The sequence below is a fragment of the Triturus cristatus genome, chromosome 1_2 (genome assembly GCF_964204655.1).
Source record: "Triturus cristatus chromosome 1_2, aTriCri1.1, whole genome shotgun sequence".
Lineage (NCBI taxonomy): Eukaryota > Metazoa > Chordata > Amphibia > Caudata > Salamandridae > Triturus > Triturus cristatus.
The window spans coordinates 771436172-771458846 of record NC_140580.1 but is presented as its reverse complement, the minus strand read 5'-3'; the positions used below and the strand labels follow the sequence as shown (position 1 = coordinate 771458846).

Below are 22675 nucleotides of genomic sequence, written 5' to 3'. Positions count from 1 at the left end.
AGTCCACACATAGACGGGCTTTGCCATTCTATTTGCGTTCCACGACTAATGGAGAAACCCATTCTGCTGCTTCTACGGGTTCAATAACGTTGTAAGCTAAAAAAAAAAATCTAGCTCCCCTTTAACCTCATCCCTGACAATAAAGGGAATATTTCTTGCTTTGTGTATCTTAGGAATAGCTCCCTCCTTTAAACGAATCTGATGGGTAAACCCTTTTAGTTTACCCATATTATTAGTGAATAATTCCGGGAACTCTTGTAACACCCATTTCTTAGTGTCCTCCCCATCACATGAGACCAACACCTGCTCCTTATTATTGGGATTCAAAATTATATCTAACAACTTTTGATCTCTCCATCCCAATACTGATGGACCTTCTTTAGCTATATACAATTTTCCCACAGCTTGTCTTTCTTTAAAACGGAAAATTAAGGTTCTAAAACCTAACATGTCGATGTTATCTCCAGTAAAGCTTTCAGCAGACACATCATTAGGCTCTGACCATTCTCCAATCTTGTTAGTGAACTGGTTTTTGCATACATCTTGTGATACGATGGTAAATGGAGAGCCTGAATCAGGAGCCAATTGGACTAAGATGCCACCTAAAGAAACACGACACAAGGGTTTAGACGAGGAGCTACCTGTGATATTTAGCACCACTTTCTTTTTTTGAACACAATTCACTTGTATGTCAATGTCACTAGAAGTCGAAGAACTTTCATCATCCCCTTCCTGTACTCACGCTACTTTTCCTTTAGTAATCTTCTTGTGTTTGCGTCTACACACTCTAGAGAAATGTCCGATCAAACCACACTCCAAACATTTAGCCGACTTGGAGGGCATTTCTCATACGCTGCAGAGTGTGAGTAACTACCACATCTGTAACATATCAGATTGCTAAATTTCTTTGTTTCTACACTATCTGATTTTCTTCTGTCAGTGTTATCTGGTTTACTCTTGTCATACCTTGTACCTCTTTGGTTTCTGTACATAACTTTTTTTCCAATAACCTTCCCCACAACTTCTTCTGAACCTATTTTATCCTGAGACAGTGTAGCTTTGGCACAACGTTCAGAGAGTTCAGCTTTTTTTAACCATCGCAATGATGTCTTTAAGACAACTTTCCCCTCCTACCCACAACTTATCCTGTAAGGTTTTATTCTTGGTATACATGACCACCTGGTCACGTATGAACTCATCATGCAGTTGTGCAAATCTACACTTGCTCACTAACTTTTTTAACGCAGATACATATTCCTCTATTGACTCGTGTTTCTCTTGTTTCCTGTGGAAAAAAGAATGCCTGGTGACAGCAATACGTACTGAGGGAGAAAAATGATCATCGAGATCCAAAATGGCTGATTTAAATACGTCTAAATCGCCCTCTGTTCTATCATGCTTGTGCAATTCATTAAATATGCGTAAGCCCTCAGGACCTAGCGAGTATAATAACATTCTTTTTTTTCTTTCGGGTGAAAATGTTCCGCTAACGTCTTCCAGGTTCGCAATATAGTTGAGAAAGTACTCCTTCCAGTCAAACCATACTACTACCGGTTCACCAGGGGTCGCCAAAAATTCCTTTGGGGAATTGATGTGTGGACTAGAAAAATTCCCATCTCCAGCAGTGTTAGCTCTTGATGAATTTATATCTGTGGTTGAAGTGTTGGTAGGCATGACTCAAGAATGGAAAATGAGGAGCAAACTCCCAACAATAAAGTAATAAACAAAATGTGGTAAAAGAAAATTGTCTTAAAATGTGTCTTAAAACGTGAATCCGATTCTCCCTCTACTAAATGTATGTCAAAAGTAAGATGTGCCAGTAACTGTACCTAAACTTCAAGTAAACGCTGCATGCACTTGTATACACTGGTATTCAGAATAAAAAAACTGTTATTTTCTTGATGTATTCAGCTGCAAATACCGTTATTTGTTGTGAGACTTCATCCGATTGATGTAGCATAGGGTAGACAGCTCCGGTGAACTTAGCGCGATGATATAATCAATAGCGCGCTATACTTCTTATGATGGATGTGGCATGCGAGTAAACAGCTTCGGTGAGCTCAGCGCTGCGTTGAAGTCAATAGCGCGCTGCCATGGAAGCGATAATAACAAGATGGCCGCTGTGCGTGCGTTTCAACGTGGTGACGTTCACTGACACGGCCAGGATGGTGCCAGATAAGGAATGGCACGTACTACGTACGTCACACGCGCCTTCCGCCCCAGCAGCAAGACGCTATTTGCGAGATTTGAACAGAAGACAATGGAGCGTGGAGAGTGCAGCATTCAAAAGTAAGTTGGTTGCGCTCGTGGCGGGCGACTAACTCTTTCGCTCCTCTCACACTGTAGCAAAGTAGCAACAAATCATAAACTGTGGCTCACCAAATCTTCCACGAAGGTTCATATAGTCAGTCAGTCTAAAAACAATACCTCGTGGCTCAATCAGTATGCCTTCGGCGGAGTGCAGAGTTCACCCGTTGCTTTCCTGTGTAGTAAGGCGTTCAGGAAACGGCTCCACTCTTTGTCGTAGTAACAGCGTGCAGTCGATGCTTGATTAAAGGTTCCTCTTGATCTTCTTGACAGAGTATCGAACAAAATGTGCCAAAAAATGTTCATAGAAAAGTCAATCCCATAATCGTCGCCAAAAATTGTTGTAATCTTGTAGTGATAAATAAACTGCACCAAGACTGAAGTAGATTGTGAAGAAGTTAAATTTGAGTTTTAATCTGGAAGCTGAATATATCAAGTTGCATGCAGCTCAGTGAGGACGGCAGGTACAAGTGAATCATAACATTCTGTTGCACACTAATACATTCTTATTACCTACTATCATTCTAGCAATGGAACATCACTTAAAGAGATACACCATTACTACACGAGCCCAATGAATAAGTGAACACGCACTCTTTTTTTTTTTTTTTTTTTTTTTTTTTTGAAAAAGTTTTTATTGAACAATAATTCGGTTACAAGTATGGGCCTACAACCACCCGGGCCGGCCGCTAGGTACATAAGGAAATATACACATATCAAGGCTGCAGTCCGTTCCCAGGGCACTGCCCCGCAGTGGTTCAGGATAGTTCTCGAAGAACAGCAAGTGTCAGTCCAGCAAGAACAGAAACAAAAGGAAAAACAATAAAAACAAAAGGCGAGTTACGAGGGATACCAGTGCGGTTCAGGCTCCCCCCGGGAAACTCCAGTCAGAATATTTGAGCAATCCGCTAAAGAGAGGAGTACCGGGGGGCCGGGGACGGAGGGGGGGGGGAAGGGGGTCAAGGGAGATGAACATCCATATGTAGTTGTTACAAAAAGCGCCAGGAGCCGTCAAGGGTCAGGGGGACATGGCGATATCAGTGTCTACCAGGGGGGGCGTACAGATGCCTCCGCGATACGCATTCCATTGACCCCAAATTCTACCCCATGCCCCCGGCTTGCCACGGGCCACATACACTGTCTTCTCCCGAAACATACACCAGTCCATATTCTCCTTCCATACTGACACGGTGGGCGGCCGGTGAGCGCCCCAAAGTTGCGCTATATCCCTCTTGGCAATCATGTTCCCTAGGGCCGCCCACCGAGTCTGAGCCGCGTTGTAGTCATTGGGCTCCCACACATTCAGGACACAGCGACGCACCTCCGGCAGCAGCACAACCCCGGTGACCTGTCCCATAACCGTGTGGACCCGGCGCCAGTAGTCCGCCACCTCGCGGCACTCCCAAAGGATATGAAGAAAGGTGGCGCTGAGCCCGCAGCCTCGTTTACAGAGCCCGTCGTCGGAAAATCCCATCGCGACCAAGCGCGGACCCGTAACATACACCCGGTGGAGAATCTTGAGCTGTACCAACCGGAGACGAGCCGGAATGGCAACCTCCTTGGGGGACGACAGTGCAGACTGCCAGTCTTCGTCGTCCAATTCGACCCCATCCCCAGTCCAAGCCTCCCGAAGGCGCACCAGGAGATCCGCCCGGTGATTAATCAATTTTTTATAAATTAAAGAAATAGTACTATCAGGGACATGTCCGTCAAGTACGCGGTCCTCGAGGGGCGAGGAAACAGGGATCTTGGTCCCCTCCCCGAAGACCGAGAGCAGGGCGTGTCGAACCTGGGCGTAGCGGAAGAACTCCCTGTCGGTCAGCTCGTATTCGGCCTGGAGCACCGCGAAAGTCTTGACCGCGCCCTTGTGCCACAGGTCTCCCACTTTGCTAATACCAATCGTGTCCCACTGGTCAAACCCCTTGGTGGTCCACAAGCTGCCCAGGCGGTCGGAGGCAAACAAGGGAGTAGCACATGTCATTTGCTCACTCCAGCCCATGGCCGCAGTGGCAGCCCTCCAGGTCCGCACAGCAATCTTAGTAGGACCCGTAAGGGTCCGGTCAGCCAGGCGGGAATAAAGTGCCCTGTTGTAGTTCCCGCCGGGAAGCAGGAACTTGTCCATCTCATACGCCGGATTCGAGCCGGGCGCATACGTGGCGTGGTTAATGGCAGATAGCTGCGAGGCCCAATAGTACCTGCGAATGTCAGGAAGCGCGATGCCCCCGTCATACCAGGGGAGAGTGAGCTTGGCAAGAGCAATACGCGCCCGGCCGTTCCACACCAGTCTCCTCTGCAGGCTCTCCACCTCCCGAAAGTAGGCCACTGGGATAACGTCGAAGGAGTTCTGGAGTGCATAGAGGAACCTGGGAAGGGACATCATTTTAAACAGCGCGGCCCGACCCAGCGGGGACAGGGGCAGCCTGCACCACCGGGCCGTGTCCTCACGCAGTCGCCGAAGTGGACGCAGAAGATTCTGTTCGTAGCGAGCCACCGGGTCCAGCGAAACGTATATCCCCAGGTACTTAAAGCCGCTCAGAGATATTTGAATCGGGAGCCGAGGCGGCAGGAGAGGAGGACCACCAGCGATGGGATAAACGCAGGATTTAGACCAATTGATCGTGAGACCCGAATTGTTCCCAAAGGAGGTCAGAACGTCAAAGAGGACGTTGAGTGACTGCCGCGGTGAGGTGAGATACAGGAGAATGTCGTCCGCATACAGCGAGACCCGATCTTCAAAGCCCGGGCCCCACCGGATCCCTCTGAGCGAGGGCTCCCAACGGAGCCAGGCAGCGAGTGGCTCCAGGGCGAGAGCAAAAAGCAACGGGGACAGCGGGCACCCCTGCCGAGGGCAAAGGGCCGAGAGACCCGCCCATTCACCACCACTTGAGCCATGGGTCCCGTGTAAAGGAGCCTCACCCAGCCAATAAATCCCTCTCCAAAGCCGAATTTATCCAAGACGGCCCAGAGGAATGGCCACTCAATAGTGTCAAATGCCATCGTGGCATCCAAAGAAACCAGCACGGCCGGTTCGGTGAGGAGCTCCGCCCTGGCGAGGACCCCGTGCAGACGCCGCAAGTTAAGAGCGGTGTTGCGGTGCGGGATAAAGCCGCATTGGTCCGGATGAATAAGGTCGCACACGACACTCAACAATCGATTGGCCAGGACTTTCGCCAGGATTTTAGGCTCCGCATTGAGCAGTGAAATAGGCCGGTAAGAGGTACAGCGGTCACGCGGCTTGCCCTCCTTGGGGAGAACGACTATAGTGGCCAAGCGCTGGTCGGCCGGGAGGGAACCCGCCGCAAGAGAGTCGCGGAACATGCGGCTGAGGAAGGGCGCAAGCTTATCAGGACGCAATTTGTATAGTTCAATGGGCAGACCATTAGGACCCATAGCCTTGCCCGAGCGAAGGGAACGAATCGCGGTCGCTATTTCATCCGACGATAAGGGGGCGTCCAGCCGCTCCCGGTCCTCAACGGACAGGCCGGGCAGAGCAATATCTCTCAGTAGGAGGCGAGAGTCATCCTCGTCCCTGTCAGTCACCGGGGAGTACACCGCCCGGAGGTGGTCAGCGAAGCATTCCACAATCTCATCCGGCACAGTCACACACACACCATCCGCAGCACGCAACTCGGGGACCACACGATTCACTCTCTCCTTTTTGTCCAGCCATGCAATCAACTTTCCCGCCTTGTCCCCCGCGTCATACAATCGGCCCTGCTGCTCCCTATACATAGTTTTGGCCGCGTCAGTGACCAGGGACCTATATTCGAACTGTTTCAGGCTAAGGGCATGTAGCCCGTCCGGAGTAACATTCGCCTCCAAGGCCGACTCCAGCCCCGAGATGTCAGTCTCCAGCTTCACCACCGCCTCGCTCCTAACCTTCTTGGCCACCACTATCTGGGCGAGGGCGTGTCCACGTATAACAGTTTTAAAGGCTTCCCAAAGGGACAACGCAGACGACACCGACCCCTCGTTTTCACTGAAGTATTGGTCCATGGCCTTAACCAGGCTGTCACGAATCACAGGGTCCCGCAGGTACCAGGGGTTAATGGGAGCTATCCGCCCTGCGGACCGCGACCCGGTGTCAAAGACAAGCCACAGCGGAGAATGGTCGGAGATACCACGCGCCAGGTGTCTGACCTCTCGAATCCGACCAGTCTGCGCCGCGGGCATAAGGAAGTAGTCTAACCTGGAGAGACTCCCATGCGCCCCCGAATGAAAGGTGAACTGGCACTGGGTCGGATGCATTAGTCTCCAACTATCCACCAAGCCGAAGGTCTCCAACATCCCACCCAGCCATGACTGGGCAGCGGGGAGGGTCCTCGGTGGGTGACGATCCAGTTCACCGGAAACCACAGAATTAAAGTCCCCGCCCATGAGCAGGAGGCCGTCCGGGAGGTCAAGCAGCATTCGACCCAAATCAGTAAAGGTGGAGTTCTGGAGGCCCGGGGGGACGTAGACTGAAACCAGGGTAAGGGGCTGCCCCTCCCACCTCCCAATCAGACACACATAGCGCCCTCTGTCATCTGAGACTATCCTCGTGATCTCCACCGGAAGGGAGGCTCGCAGGAGAATGCCCACCCCCCTGGAGCCAGTTGTGAAACCAGAATGGGCTACGAGGCGGTATCCCCCCCTGTTCATCGCATGGCAGACATTGCCGACCAAATGCGTCTCCTGGAGAAACACCACATCAGGAGTCAAACGACGCAAATATTGCAGTACAACACCCCGCTTAATGCGGTCCCCCAACCCATTGACGTTCCACGACATAAGCCTCAACCCGTCTCCCCCCATCCCCTCCAATGGGTCAAGAGGCCCCCAGCCCGCAGCACCGCTCCCAAATATGGATAAAAAACAATACCTCGCCCTGTAAACAAAAAACACACAAATAAACAACCCCTCTTCCCCCCCAACCCCACCCCAAGTCCAACGCCCCCCACCCTGCACCCCTGCGGGCCAAAGACCCCCCCCAACTTGCAGTGTGCCTGTCGCCCCACTAACCCCATTCTACAAAAAGACCCCGGAGGAGGAAAGGGACCCGAACCCGCCCGCACCCCTCACGGGTCCTGGTAAAACACAGTATGCAAAAGAAATAAGACCCAACTGTACAGTGCAAAACCGCAAAAGCAAGGACCAAAGGTCAGTCTAAGGGGACCCGTCACCTGCGGTGCCCCCAGAGGGCCCGGGCCGGCCACCCCCGTCCGGCAGCGAGTCCAGCCAGTCACTTGCGGCCACAGGAGTGTCAAAAAAGGCTGTCCGCTCTCCATGCTCCACTCGAAGTTTCGCCGGGTAGAGCATCGAATACTTCAGGCCTAGCTCGCGGAGACGGCGCTTCACCCCCTGGAATCCCATCCGCTGTTTCTGGACCAGTTGCGTGAAGTCCGGGTAAAAGTTGATGGTCGAGTTCTCGTAGCGGACCGGGCCACGGGTCCGTGAAGCCTGCAGAATAGCATCGCGGTCCCTGTAGTGGAACAGTTTAGCCACGATGGGCCTCGGGAGGGCCCCCGGCCGCGGCCGGCCGCCCGGAACTCGATGGGCCCGCTCCACAGCGAAGAATTTGCTTAGGCCAACCGGGGACAACTGTTGCAGGATAAGTTCCTCGACCACGAGGTCCACCGGGCGGCTGTCGGAGGACTCCGGTACCCCAATGATGCGGATATTGTTGCGTCGGGCCCGTCCCTCGAAGTCCTCAAGCCGCCGGGCCATATGGTCGTTGACCACTCTAATGTCCCCAAGCGCGGCCCGCAGATCCGACACCTCCGCACCCAGGGTGGAGGTCCGTGTATCAAGGGCCTGGACCTTCTCGTTGGTTTTAGAGAGGTCGGCCCGAATCAGGGTGACGTCGATCGCGACAGTGTCGATCTTACGGGCCAGGGCCTCATATTGCGTCGCGATAGTTTCCCTGATGCCCTCGATGGCACCCATAATGTCCTGCAGGGAAGGTTCCGCAGCGACGGTCGTGCCTCCCCCCGCAGCATCCGGGGAAAGGCCAGCAGCGCCAGGGGACCCCCTGCCCTGGGTATAGCGGTCCATGTTGTTGCTCTGGACCGCTCCCCCGCGCAGTGAAGCCTTGGTCTTGCGCCCCTCCGGACCCCCTTTGCCCGCCATGTGAGCGCAGTCACTCAATGGGACCTCCGATCAAGGGGTGCGCGGGTACCAGCGAAAGGACCACAAACTGTCGGTGTAGGGGTCGGAGGCGTCAGACCCGCCAGTAGCAGATGGAAGCAAACCTCGGGCAGAGGCCCAGGAGGCACCTCGCCACCTCGAGCACGCACGCCAGCTGATCTCCTGAAGGCCAAAACCGAAACCGAAAGTGCTGAATCGGTAACTGGCACCGCGCTGAGGCCGCTGTTGTTCAATTGCAGCCCGGCCCCACGGGTCACCTTCACCCCGGCCACCTCCGTCGGGTGGGTCCCAAAAGTTCCGGCGACGATAACTCAGGATTCCCAGGTCCGATTAGAGTTTTGAAAAGAGATATATAGTCAGCTGGTCTTCATCTCTCAGATTCCATACACCAAATCAGGATATTCTCAGGATTTATTCCGAGGAGCAGAAAGGGTCCGGGGAGCCCTGTGCTCACGCGACCATCTTGGATGCGCGCTAGGCTCCTCCTCTGAACACGCACTCTTGGTTTCCATTTCAGATCTCTGAGTGACAGCATTTTTTTGAAGGGCAACATTTTAGCCCTACCTAGAATGGGAATTCTCAACTAATTAGAAATGAGAGAGAGAGATGTTCACATGAGTACTCCTGTCACAGCGATCATCAGTACAGTCTATTACTGGGAACTACAAGAGTCACTGATGCTGGTGCCTTCAAGATTACTGGCAGCATAATATACAACCCTTTTGATCATAATTTCATCTGTCCGATATCTCTATCACCCAACATATCTCCAAGAAGACTTCAGTCTTATAGATGCTAAATGTTTCACACCAACTCACACACAGACTGAACCCTGGTACTAAGGAAAGAGCGAGAGAACATGCAGTCTTTGACTGATATAGGTTCCGTGTCAGGAGTGTTGATTAACACCCATTCAGCAGTGAAGAATGAAAAACATATATAGTCACCCAAGGCACAGAAAGAAGCTGTTCTAATGCTTTGCTTTAAGAGAAGGACCTCTGGGTACTTGGAAGGAAAGCTGAGATACCGACCAACACACCTTTTGTCTGCCAATTAGAAACTTGTGTTTATTTTACTCTGTATTGGAAATGTACCGTTAATCCACAGGGAAACTACAAAAATCAGTAATGATATAAAAAGACTAATTTAATTTAGGGACCAATCTGGGCACGGGCATATGAAATATTGTATGTATCAACCAAGGGGCAGATCAATATCCCTGGGAACCTGGGTAAGGGAAATCACAATAGGTAAACAGTGGTTCCTGTAGGTGTATTTAAAAGCTAGCCTACTTTTAGAGGAGGGAGGCAAGACTCAGTTTTACCACAAGGGGAACTTCTGCAAAAATAGACTTTCAAACACTGACTGCAGTATTTGGAAATAAAAAAAAAGATACGGGGACTCAATAGTAGTATGCAAAACAATTGTTTTGACATTATTTTGAAGTGTGGTACAATGCCACAAGTGTGACAGAAGGAAAACACTCATAGTGAAGAAAGAACTCAATGGCTGCTTTGTCCTTTTTCTATAATGACACCAACATTATCTAATTTTTGCTCGGATCACAAGTAGTGGTTCATACATTTCAACAAAAGACACCAGTCCAAAGAGAATTATAAGTCAACATTTCAACCCCAAGGGGACAGTTATGTACAAGGAGTCATCATAAGGACAGAGTCAAAAGACATCTGATAGTTAGCAACCCTAGAGATAAAATGTGAAATGGAGGGACACTAGTTTGAAAGATGTCTGCAGGAGACCTTGTTGTAAAAACCTCAAATGACAGCAGCAAAAAAAGTACTAAATAAATCTATAGTTTATGTAAAAGAAATCCAGCTTAATCATCGGTTAAGGAAGGATAAATATGCAGGGGAAGGAAAAGGTGCTTACTAAAGGTTTTATGTATATTCTGAAACATCTTGACAGGAAAGCTGACACAATCTCGCTGCTCTATACATGATGAGGGGGAAAAGGTGTTTGCATTACCCTCGATGCAAATTTAAGTTGGTACTCCTTTATCAAAAGGGCCAACCATGTGACAGCTCTGCCCATATTGAGGAAATGAAGTGACTTAAGCTTGTGACTTAGGAGTCAATTTCTGAGGAGGGGAATGACGCTTTATCAACCTGAGGCCAAATGTACAAAGCATTTTTATGACTGTAAATGCTCAGATGCCGAGCTAGAGACCCCAGAAATGCTTTCTTAAATTTGCTATTTCCATTTAGGGAATCAGTACACTTTTACTGACTCCTAAAATAAGATTGTAACCCACTACCAATTCAGTATTAAAGGCTATTTGTAGGTGCCCCTTCCAAATACCAAATCTGTATGCAACGTAGCAATGTTTTGCAACTAAAATTGGTTGTAAAACACTGAAAAAATTCCTACTCATTAGTGAGTTGGCGAGGTAACGCATTTGCAAAATGGAATTGGTCCCCTCTGTCCCCTTTTCCTTTTAAACGTAGCCTCACTTCCATTAAGAGAATGGTCTGCATTTGAAAAAGGTTTGCTTTATTGAAAGGTGATCAGAGACATGTAGTCTGCTGATCCTAGCAGCCCACCATCCCTGAGAAGGCCACTGATCCAAGTGATTAGCAACTTGCCACCTATCTCATTAATATTCGCATGGTAGGTCGGACTTCGAATTGGAACTTAGTGAACCAATCTTTGGGTACATAGGTCTTTTCTTAAAATTTTTCACAGGTCGCAAATTGTGACCGCATATTTAGGAACAGGGGCCAGATGTACGACCCGTTTTTGCATGGGCAAACGGGTCTGCGCATGCAAAAACCCTAGAGGGCCATGTACAAACGCTATTTAGCAAGTCGCAATTTATTTGCGACTCGCTAAATAGCGTTTGCGACTTGCAACTAGGAAGGGGCGTTTCAAGGGCGTCCCTTCCTAATTGCAACTCTAAGCCCTATGTATGACTGTTTTCCGACCGCAATTGCGGTCGCAAAACAGTCGCAATTTACCACCTACGTCAAGTAGGTGGTAATGCCACGTCTCCTTTGCAAATGCTTGTGAAAATATTTTTTTAAAACGTTTAATTTTTTTTTTTTTTTAAATGTATCCCATTTTACTTTAAGGAAAATGGGCTGCATTTTTTTTAAAAAAAAGCTGCTTTATTTAAAAGCAGTCCCAGACATGGTGGTCTGCTGAGCCCAGCAGGCCACCATCCCTAGGAGGGCTAGCCATTCTCAATAGGGTCGCAAAATGCGAGTGCCTCATGAATATTGATGAGCCTCGCATTTTGCGACCCCATTGGGAATCGCTAACAGTGTATCTGACATTGGTGTACATTTGAAATTGTGACTCGCAAATTACAATTCGTTATTTTTCGCAATTTGAAAGTCGCAATTCCAAATGGTCGTACATCTGGCCCCTAGATCTTCCTTCATACACGTGGCCCTTGGTCTTTTGTATTCTCCCAGACTATGGGGAGGATAGTTTCTGTTTATGTAATTGAAGGCCACACAAATAACATTCTCCTCCCGGGTGGTTTTCCTAAAACACTGCACCCGTCTGAAATCAATGTAACAGATACATATAAAGAAAAGACAGTTTGGAAAGCTCAAGTTTGCTATTTCAACAGCTTCCCTTTTTATTTGAAGAATATCACTGCCCTGGCAATGTCACTAGTGTAACATCAACCAAGAGTACTCTCCCATGTCTGCACTGCGCTGGAAGATCTAGGAGATACATTATATCTAAGACTCCAGCATACAACTCTAGAATTCCCAACCATGGCAGAACCTGACAGTTACACTATTAAGAGAACCCAGACATTTGCCAATACACACATTTCTGGGCGCATGGGGAAATATGCAATATTTCTTCAAAAACGAATCAAACACTGAAGGTTCTTCAAATATGGGAAGTACCTAAGAGAATATAGCAGCTTTTAAAATGAGACGCCGGGGCGCTGATTAAACATCCTAGTCCCACACCTATCTTTGTAAAACATTAGCATGCTCCCGAGTATTTTCACACCACACTCTTTACGTGTCATGGGACAGCTCCTTTATTACCAAAACCCAGGAGATCTCATCTGCAATCCCCTCTTATAAGCAACAATCCATACATCTTGAAGAGCTCCTTCACTGCACATGCCCTGCACATCTCGTCGGGGAAAGGATGTTGCCAAGTAGTTAAGTTGCAGGCTATGAAACGAGGACTGGTAGATTTAAGCCCCTTATTTGCAGCTTGATCGAAATGCATGATCCTGAGGAAATCATGTTATTGCTTTGAACCTCAGTTACATATCATCCACAAAATATTATTCATCTAGAAATCATTCAGCTTCCATTGTGCACTAAAAACAATATATTAATTCATACAGCACGCCTTCTCAGAAATCTGTTCTGTCGCCCATATCCTGCACATTTCTTAAGAGTCATAGCTAAATACCTCTTTAGAATTTGTTGCACAGTGCATCTTCTTCGCACACATCTGTACATTTAAACAGATTGTTCATTTTAACACCTGCACCAGACATATCCATAAAAAACTCCTCCATTCCCCAAACCCATACACCTCATCAGATATTACCACACTTTACTCCTCAGACAACATTTCAATATCCACAGCCTGTGAATATCACAGAGGTCACATACATCACCCACAACATGCAGATCTCCTCAGATGTTTGCATCCATCAACAATCACAATCACGCATGTGTGATCCCCTACACAGGTCTTCATCACCCACATCACTGGCCATTAACAGAGTGTTATCGATCACACAACACCTGTAACCTCTTTTGAGATCTCCATCACCCACAAACTGTGATCTGTAGCGAGAGCTCCATCACTCACAATCTGTGACCCCAACAGAGACTGCGATCATCCACACCCTGTCCACCACCAAAGAAATCTCTATCACACACAACCTGTAACATCTTCAGAAATGTTCATTAACCACAAGTCTGACCTCTACAGAGATCTCCATCGCCCTCTGCTTGTACTTCTCTCCAGAAACTGGCATCTCCCAAACTATGTACCCTCCTCAAAGATGTCTTATATCATAGACATACCACACATCTTCTCACAAACATCATCCATTAGCCTAAAACATGTGCTTTGAGAGAATGGATAGAAAATTAAAGGTTTACCACAAGTGGGAGCCCCATTTGCCATTGAAGATATCACCTCTTGACTTTCAGAGCATACAGACTGAGATGAGTTAGGTCTGCAGACAGTGAGATGAACACTGCCCTTGGCTCGACGCAGAACATCAACGGCAGTGCTGTGTGTGAGGCCAGACAGAAAATCACCATTCACCTATGAAAAGCAAGGCACAGAAGCAGATTGTAAAATCACCAATCCCTTCTCAAAAGCATTCTGTTCAAGTAGATGGCTGTGGACATTTAAATTGTTTTATACATAGTACAGACAAAGATAAATGATGATAACCTTCAAGAAAATACATATTTAGAATTAAAGAACATACAACAAAAACTTGTCCTAACAATGTAATGGCACTAAACATAATCACAATAAATAGTTCTTAGTTTTTACATGGGCTTATCATTAAAAGTTAAAAGAAAATGCAAACAAAATTTCCTATGCAACAGATTGCTCACATTTTTAGGTCTCGCATAGAGCAGCGCATGCGCTGCCTCTACGAGGCATCAAGTAATCAGTATTACTACTGAAACTCCACCCATTGCATTTCTCTTTGTTTTGTGGCTTGCCATTGGTGGAATCTGGCATTGCTGTTCTTATCTTGCTCATTGTTGGCTTGTGGTCTGATACATCACTTCCTTTTTCTTTTGTTTCTGGAGGAAGCAGCATCGACCAACTACAGTTAACTTACGCTGCTGGCTGTTATCTTTTTATTTAGGGACTGCTTTTTTTCTCTGCTGCTTGCATTTCCACATCTGGCAGCTTCCTGCCCTTATCCTACACTGTTTATTTATTTACCTTTAGTTTATTCATAATTAAAAGCTGCTTAAATGATGCAGCCCACGCTGAGGTTCGAACCCTGTTTTCCTGCTCCAAAGTGGGCAGCTTTATATGTCGAGCCACCTCTTCGCACTGTTCATGTCGTTTGTTTTTTAATGGCTTTGCTCCTGTCTTTGCTTCTGTCCTCCCACCACTCTCCAACTATCAATCAGCTGGTTTCCGCCAGGGGCTATTGATCTCCGCCTGTCACTCGCTCTGTTTCCAGCTCCCTGTTCTATTTAATCCGCATCCCTCTGTCCGCACTTGTTTATTTGTGTGATGGCTTGTTTAACCCCCAAGTGGAAAGCTTTTATGTTTTTACAGTCAATGTTTTTGTTTTGCAACGGAAAATAATTCTCACAACCTCCTTCTCTCAATGTAGATGTGTCTGTAATTTTGCTACGCGAGTGTATTTCAATCACCTCTTCTGCAAAGTATCAAGATACAGATATTGAAGCGATCTCTAAAGAACGTATTTCAGCAAAAAACATATAGCTGACGCCAACATACAGGCTTCCTGCTGCTCTTTCACCTACTCTAGAAAATTGTAAAGCGTAGGTAGTACATAGGGTCTCGATAAAGTGAATGTTTATTCTACTCCATAGCCCCTCCCACCTCTTCACCTTACAGCTGCGTGGCCGTAGTTTGAAAGTCTGGGGCAGAGGAGATGTAATAAATAGCCATGATTAAGAAGCTCATTTCTGTTGCGTTCGGGCAACACACGGCAGGCTGACATGATTTGGTCAGGCGGACTGCAATGGGCAGCATAACCTGATCATAAAGTTAACTAGCAGTGAACAAGTGGAGCCACGCAACACAGCACTTTCAGGACATGGCAACCCGACAGAAGAGTGTTTTTTTTTTGCCTGACCGCTGTGCTGAGCTTCACTGGTGCCCTCCCGATTGCAGCCGCCATTGGCACCCAGTTGTGGATTCTAGGCACAATGCTCTAAGATCGGTGGAGAATAAAGGAGAAACAAGCGCATTAGTGACCTTATACATTTTTTGAAAATGATCTATTTCCATTTCTGTGGGTCTGTTTTGTAAATACCATTTACACTTACATATTCATTAGCACCGACTACATGGAATGTGGAGACATCAGGACTCATGAAAAATTAAAATGTGTCTGCCTTTTATAAATACTTTTTATAAACGCAATCATTGGTTTGGTGACAAACAGCCAGCACTTCTGTTTTTAGCTCAGATAGTGCGTTTTCTAAGCACGTGCATGAAACAGATGTTCTCATTAAACAGGAAGAATGTTGAGGTAGTCCATGGAACTGCATCAGCGACTTTCCACACACCGCGAATCCGGCACTCTGAAACGTAGAAGGTACGCCGATAGAAATATGTCTATAAATGTACACTCCACTGCCAACTGTGTGACGTAAACGTGATGTTATTGCATTGGTTTTAGAGTGTTCTACAAGTCCTTCCCTCAAATTGGATTCCCCTCAATAACACCTCAAAAGGTTATAAGCACGGCTACTGAAATTGCGTTACAGTGGAGAAGCAAATTATGCGGTTAAGGAAAGGCAAATTATGCACCAACTTGCGAAATATGATTCCATTAAAGGCAAGTAATGTAGCATAGCATGGTATGTGTACTTCACGTTCACCCATCGGGGATTGTTGGAGTTTAAAAATCGATGTTTATTGTTGTCCAATATGTTGATTTTCATGTTATCAATCTCAGATAAATGAACGGCTCGGTGGACCTATTTAGATTAGTACCTGTGAACATGAGGTCAATTCCAGCTCCCTGGAATGTCTGCATTAGTTCACTGACTCACCAGGCCCCACATATATATCTACCTATCTTCACATTTTAGCGCCCTTGGATAACACAGACGATCTCAATGCTAAATAAAATACCTAGATTTCTTAAGAAAGACAACTAAACTCATTCGTCATTCTCTATTCCGAGCGTTATCCCATAACAATTAATACATGCAAGCAGTCTTTTTTTCTCATAAAAAGGCATTTCTTTCCAGTTCTCTGGACCCCACTGAAAACGTGTCCGAATTTTCCGATTTACTCTGTGCTCACTCCGTAGGGCCTCTATAAGAAGAGAAAAAGACCGACACAATGGAGTTTTTGTAGATTACATATCAATTATATACGAGTTTCTCCACGATGCTCTTACTGATTCAAACTATAGGACTTTAGCAAGCATTTGCAATGCAATAGGTCTCGCATTTACGCGAGTTTGAGCTGTTGGCATTGTAAATGACAATGTTTTTTTTATTCATGTTTTGGTTTTTAAAACATAAATAAAACGCATTGTCATTTACAATGCTAATACCTTAAACTCTCGCAAATGCGAGACCTATTGCATTGCAAATGCTTGTTATAATAGGTAATGCAAAAGGACGACCTAGAAAAGCACTTTACGTGCCTCAAGAAGCACTATATAAATAGCAATATTGAGCAGTACAGAAAAATATCATTCCTATTTCTCATGTGGAAATGTTAAATCCTTCTAAATCTGTCTGGACAGCAGATTGGCAGGATTCCTGTTATGATGTGCCTGGCCTAACTGCCAAGAGACAGGAAATAGCCAAAGAATTCGCCTTACTGACAAGACAACTACTCAGGACTTTGATTACCATATATCAGGTACCATTCAGTGGTTGGTAATCTATTACCCACATGGTGTCCTGTTTCGATGTATATGTATTTGTTGAGGCTGATGATTTCGGATTCCACTTTTCTACTATCTTTTTTAAGACAACACTCAAATGACTAGAGACTCAGGTAAGAATGGTAAATATATGCCACCAATATCAGATTGTCCCAACCCAATGAGAACATTTTGTAGGTAATTTCACTCCCAATGGGCAAAGGGATTTTGTAGGTGCAGCCCTAGAATATCTTTTGTAATGAAAGATCCACTTTTATGAATCAGAAAAAAAATTAAGACTCACAAAAGGGATTTTGAGATCATCTCAGAATCGCAAATGATGGGGTTGCTTGAAAGGTGGTATCTTTCTTATTTGTGAGTCGCCATGGGATGTACCAATGGTTAGAGACATTAATTGTGGTTGCAAACCATTGATCGATTACTGACAGCCAATTTGGATAACTGATTTGCAAAGGGGAAGCTGTGGAACAGTTTCCCTTTTGAGAATGCTATAGAGCAGCCTCTTTGGAAGCACAGAGTGGTCAAGGGGACCACAGCCTTCTGCCCTAAGTGTCTTCAAAGTTTGTCAGAATTATTTGCAAAAGCAGAACCTGTCCATGTAAGTGACAAAGGCTACCTCTAAAAAGGAATGTTGACATGCTTGGAATTGTTTATTTTCTACTCTTATCAACTTTAAGATAGAATGGGTTGTCCAAAGCAATTACAATCCTTTATCGCCTACTTTTCAGTGGGTTGAAACACATGTGAATGTGGCACGTTTATTTAAGGAGCCTGTTGTAAACATCAGACCAAACCTCAGGATTAGATGGGCCAAGATTTCACCCTGATGATTTTCTCTCTGATCTGGTCATCACTTGTCAACCTGATTTTCTTATTTGACTTAATGAAGATGCCTCTGATACCAATATCCTGGAAGCTTTTTCTAACATTTTTAGTGTAGTCAAACTGGCCCTTTCTAGATCAGGGATGGTAGCTTCTCCCCCACACCGTAAAAACGTAAATAGTTTGATTAGAGGTGTTCGAGGGCGCACAAGGATTTGCTGGTGGCCTTGTATAAAAAAAGCAATGCATTCAGTAAGATGTAGGAATAGCTAAGGCTTCATATAGTTACACCTGCAAAGAGCGTAAAAGCGAACTAATGAGGCAGGCTTGGGAAAACCTACTTGCTGCTAGTAGCTTGCAGGACAGTGTAGCCTTTTTGAGAGTGATGAACCTCCCTTTGTTTAGTTCGGAGCATTTGCCCAACCAGGCACTGACCATAGTACAAGCATGGACCAATCATTTTGAGGCCATCTATAATCATGAACGCCCGAATTACCGTTCTCCATGCACTTGATCGAAAAAGAGGCTCACTTTCCAGGGGAAGGAGGTGAAATCCTAGCCCTTCCCGCAGGTAAAGCCCCAGGCCATGACTGGGTCCCTGGTGATTTGTACAGACCGCTTCTTGATCTTTGGGTCCCTATTTTGACTTTCCACTTAAATGTTGCCACGCAAATCACTCTGCTGTCGTGGTAAAAAGCGATGATAGTACCAGTATTTTAAAAAGGGACAGAGCAGACCCAGCTTGGTATAGACCCATGTTGTTGGTGGATTCTGAGGTGAAAATCATTGGCCAGGTACTGCTGGATCGCTTACCGACCTGGGTGAATGAACATAACATTCTGTTGGATGTGCAAGATGGGTTCAGACCAGGCTGGGGAACTATTGAAAAGAACCTGAACCTATACCTGCTCACAAGCAAAAATACTAGAGCAAAGGGGGGTGTCATCCACATGGCCTTCATGGACCTCAGCTCAGCTTTTGATAGAGTTAACAGAACTAAGCTGTGGGCCGTGCTAGTATCTATTGGGGTTGAGCCTGCACTTATCACTTTGTTGCGCACTTTGCATGACGGGTGCTCGGCCTCTGTCAGATACAGACGCTATGGGGAATGCACTCTGCACTTTTGTTTGACGAGAGGGATTCGCCAGGGTTGCATCCTGGCACCCTTTCTGTTTTATTCTTTATATTAATAGATTAAAATCATGTTTAACCTAACAGAGCCAGGATGGCCCTAGTGTTGATGGCCGCCTAGTACCTGCCCTTCTATATGCCGAAGACACAGTCCTGATTGCATGTACCACTAGGGGGCTGCAGTGACTTTTACATCTTTTTATATGTTTTATAGAAAGTCTGGAGCTGACCACCAAATTTGCCAAATCTTACACTGTGGTGGTTGGCCATAAAAGCACAAAATCCAGAAACTTTGTGGCTAAAGGACATCACATTGCCAGGTTTGACAATTTTCTCTATTTGGGCATATTCTTGTATTCTCATTTTAATTGACAACCGCTGATTAAGAACAATATAATGCCATTTAATAGGGTCACTCATAGTATTGGTGGCTTCTCACGGCAGTTAGGGCGTACTTACATGGAGACTGTTATTGATATATTTAAAGCTAAATGTATCCCTAAAGATAGTTTTGGTTGCGAGATCTGGGGGCATGCAACTACTACTTTCATCCAGACTGTGGAAAAGAGGTTTATTTAGGTGTCTTTTAAAGGTTCCGTAATATATATCCTCAGAGATTGTTTATGAGGAGGTGGGTTTGTAATACATCTTGGATTTTGTTCGCCTTCGTCCGTTGTCACGTGGGTCTTCGGTTTGGCTGAAAGAGAAGTTAAAACTCAACAAATAAATTGTATGGGACATAAAGGGCCTGGATCATATGCCATACACCTCCTGGCTGCACTATATTATGATCAACCTGAGAGGCCTCGGTAGACTAGACCTTTTTTTTTTTAACCCTGATTGTATTGTTAAAGCAGATATTGACTGGGTTATGAGGGACTTTATATCCAAGGTGGGAGTGGAGTGTGACGCCCTTGCTTTGACAAAGTGCTCATTGAGCCACATTATTCTAGTCAGATCGGTGAATGGCATGGAAACCTACTTGACCCTTGATATGTCCAGTTACCACAGGAGGTTGCTGACTTATTTCAGACTGAATCTGATTCATCCACTTTTGTTTGCAAATCGTGACTGGCATTCTGTTTATTAGTCCCAGGTTCAGCACTTTACGCTAATTTGGCCTCTCCTGATATCCATGAATTTGAAACAAGTCATACCATCATTACTGTTGTTACAACTTTTACCTACTCCTAATGTATGTTTTTTGCTATCTTAGGGGCATATCATCAACGAGGCGATAAAAAATTATCGCCGCTTTTGCGTCCGTTTTCGGGCGAAAAGCGGCGATAATTTTATCGCCTAATCAGCAAGGTCACGCTATCGTGTGACACCTTGCATTAGCGCCTGAAATCTGAACGCCCAGCTTTGCATCTCTAATGAGATGCAAAGTGGGCGTTCCTGACCTGACATGACTGGAGCAATGTCGCTAAACGACATTTCTCCTATCATTAAGCCCCACGCTATGAAGCATAGCGGCAAGAAAAGTATTGATAACCCTTGTTATCGCTACTTTCCTTACGCCTGCTTCAGGACTGACTTAGCCATGGTATCCTATGGAAGGTTGATATCATGGCTAAGTTTGTGAGTCCCTATCATCAAGCTAACGCCGCATTTCGTGAGATTATCGCTGGGTTTCCAGCGATAATCTCACGTTAGGCAGTTAGCGTGAGGATTTTTATCGCTTTTGAGATAAGCGTTGCTAATAGCACGCTATCTCAGCCATAAAAATTCACGCTAGCCGGCGATAATTATCCTAGCGCTAAGTGCGCTCAGCGATATTTATCGCCGGTCCTTGATGATATGCCCCTTGATTCTTATCTGGCGTTTTAAAATCAAAGTGTTGAGATTTTATTGCATTTTTATTTGTGGCCCCATCCTGTTGATTATTTGATGTTTTATGAGATGTATATTTGTATTTTTACTTTTATGATATGCACTTCCAAAATCGAATAAAGTTTGATTGATTGACTGACTGTGTAATGTTTTTCATCATTTAGATTTATCTTTGTCCATTATTTTCAAAGCATGGGTATATTTAGCCTTAGCCAAGCCACAAAGCTTCTTGCAAAAATGTAACAATAAAATACTTCACATGCGCAAATCCCTATGTAATCTAAAAATATAGGGCCAGATGTATTAACGTTTTTTGCAGGCGCAAATAGGTTTTTTGGACCCGTTTGCTAACGCATAAAACGTGTGGCCCATGTACTCATCCAATTTTGCGAGTCGGAAATCAATCTGCGACTCACAAAATAGGATTAACGACTCGCTATTAGGAAGGGGCGTTCCAATGGCGTACCTGTCTAATAGCGACTCCGGAAGCTATGTATGACAGTTTTGCGACCGCAATTGCGTTCGCAAAACAGTAGTAGTTTACCACCCTTCACAGAAGGGTGGTAAACCACTCGCAAACGGGAAGGGGTCCCCAGGGGACCCCTTCCCCTTTGTGAGTGGTTCTAAAAATATTTTTTAAAGGCAGGCAGTGGTCCAGGTCCCAGGGTTCACTGCCTACCCATGAAAAATGAAACTGAAAAGTTTCATTTTTATTTTTTAAATGTATCCCTTTTTCCTTTAAGGAAAACGGGCTGCATTTTAAAACAAAAACTACTTTATTTAAAAGCAGTCCCAGACATGGTAGTCTGCTGACCCCAGCAGGCCACCATCCCTGGGAGTGCCAGCCATTCCCAATGGGGTCGCAAATTGCGACATCCTCATCAATATGCATAAGGCATGCAATTTGTGACCCCATTGGCAGCCACAAACAGTGGTTCAGACACTGATGTGCATCCCAATTTGCGAGTCGCATATTGCGAGTCGCAAATGCGACGCAATTTGTGATCTGCAAATTGATAGGTCGTACATCTGGGCCATTGTGTGCAGTTTTTAAAATTTTATTTGCGATTTTAGAAGTTGTTGAGAAGTAGTTTTTGGGGGCTTTGGCACTTAGAAACAAAGAAGTAATTTCAAATTAACTTATTTTGATTTGTTTTACCACAGAGCGGCTATTTCAAAATCTGCGCAGGAGGATTACGTGTGCACAACGTGTGCACATCCATCTATTTAATACTCGTGTAAAACTTCTGAGGTGTCCAAAGTTCCCATATATAACCATTTCAATCATATGCATAGCAGATCATCTTCCTTAACAAGTTCTTAAAATTTGCATCCCTTTTAGGGACTCACCAAAGAACAGGAGAACTCACCCTCTGAGATACCTACAGGGGATCTTACAGACTCAGCTCAAAAGGCTTCTACGGGGCAGAAAGGCTAATCAAAATGTTTGGTGGGTCAAACGATGGAAGCCAACATCTGTACATCAGATCAAAAATCTCGAGTGAGTGGTGGGAATTTTAAAATGCAGATCCACTACCTGCAGATATTCCAGAATCCATGGCACCAATGTAGTGATGGGGCAATGAATGCTCAGAAGGCATTCTCCTACTTTTATCAGTGATCGTCCATGCTTCAAAGGAGAGTCACAGGCTCGCAAAGTAAGCAAGTTGGCTGGTGACTTTGATAACTCTTCAAGCTGAAATAAATATTGACGTATCAAAAAGAACTGGCACAGTGCACAAAACTTTTATTCCCTCTTGGGTTAGGCATTCAGGTAGCAAAGCATCAAGGAAATAGTTTTTAAAGTTAGATCCCAAAGGAAAGCTATATCCAACATTTCTAAATGAATGCCATATCAATTTT

At 45.7% G+C, this 22675-nt stretch overlaps 1 protein-coding gene across 2 annotated transcripts in view; it reads right to left on the bottom strand.

Moving 5' to 3' along the window:
• FRMPD2 (FERM and PDZ domain containing 2) overlaps positions 1-22675 on the bottom strand; it is a 503133-nt gene that overhangs the window by 102389 nt on the left and 378069 nt on the right. For both annotated transcript variants that reach the window (XM_085608774.1, XM_085608775.1), the window contains exon 35: positions 13548-13716. In XM_085608774.1, coding sequence (XP_085464900.1) covers positions 13548-13716 — 169 coding nt within the window. The remainder of the gene's footprint in view (positions 1-13547; positions 13717-22675) is intronic.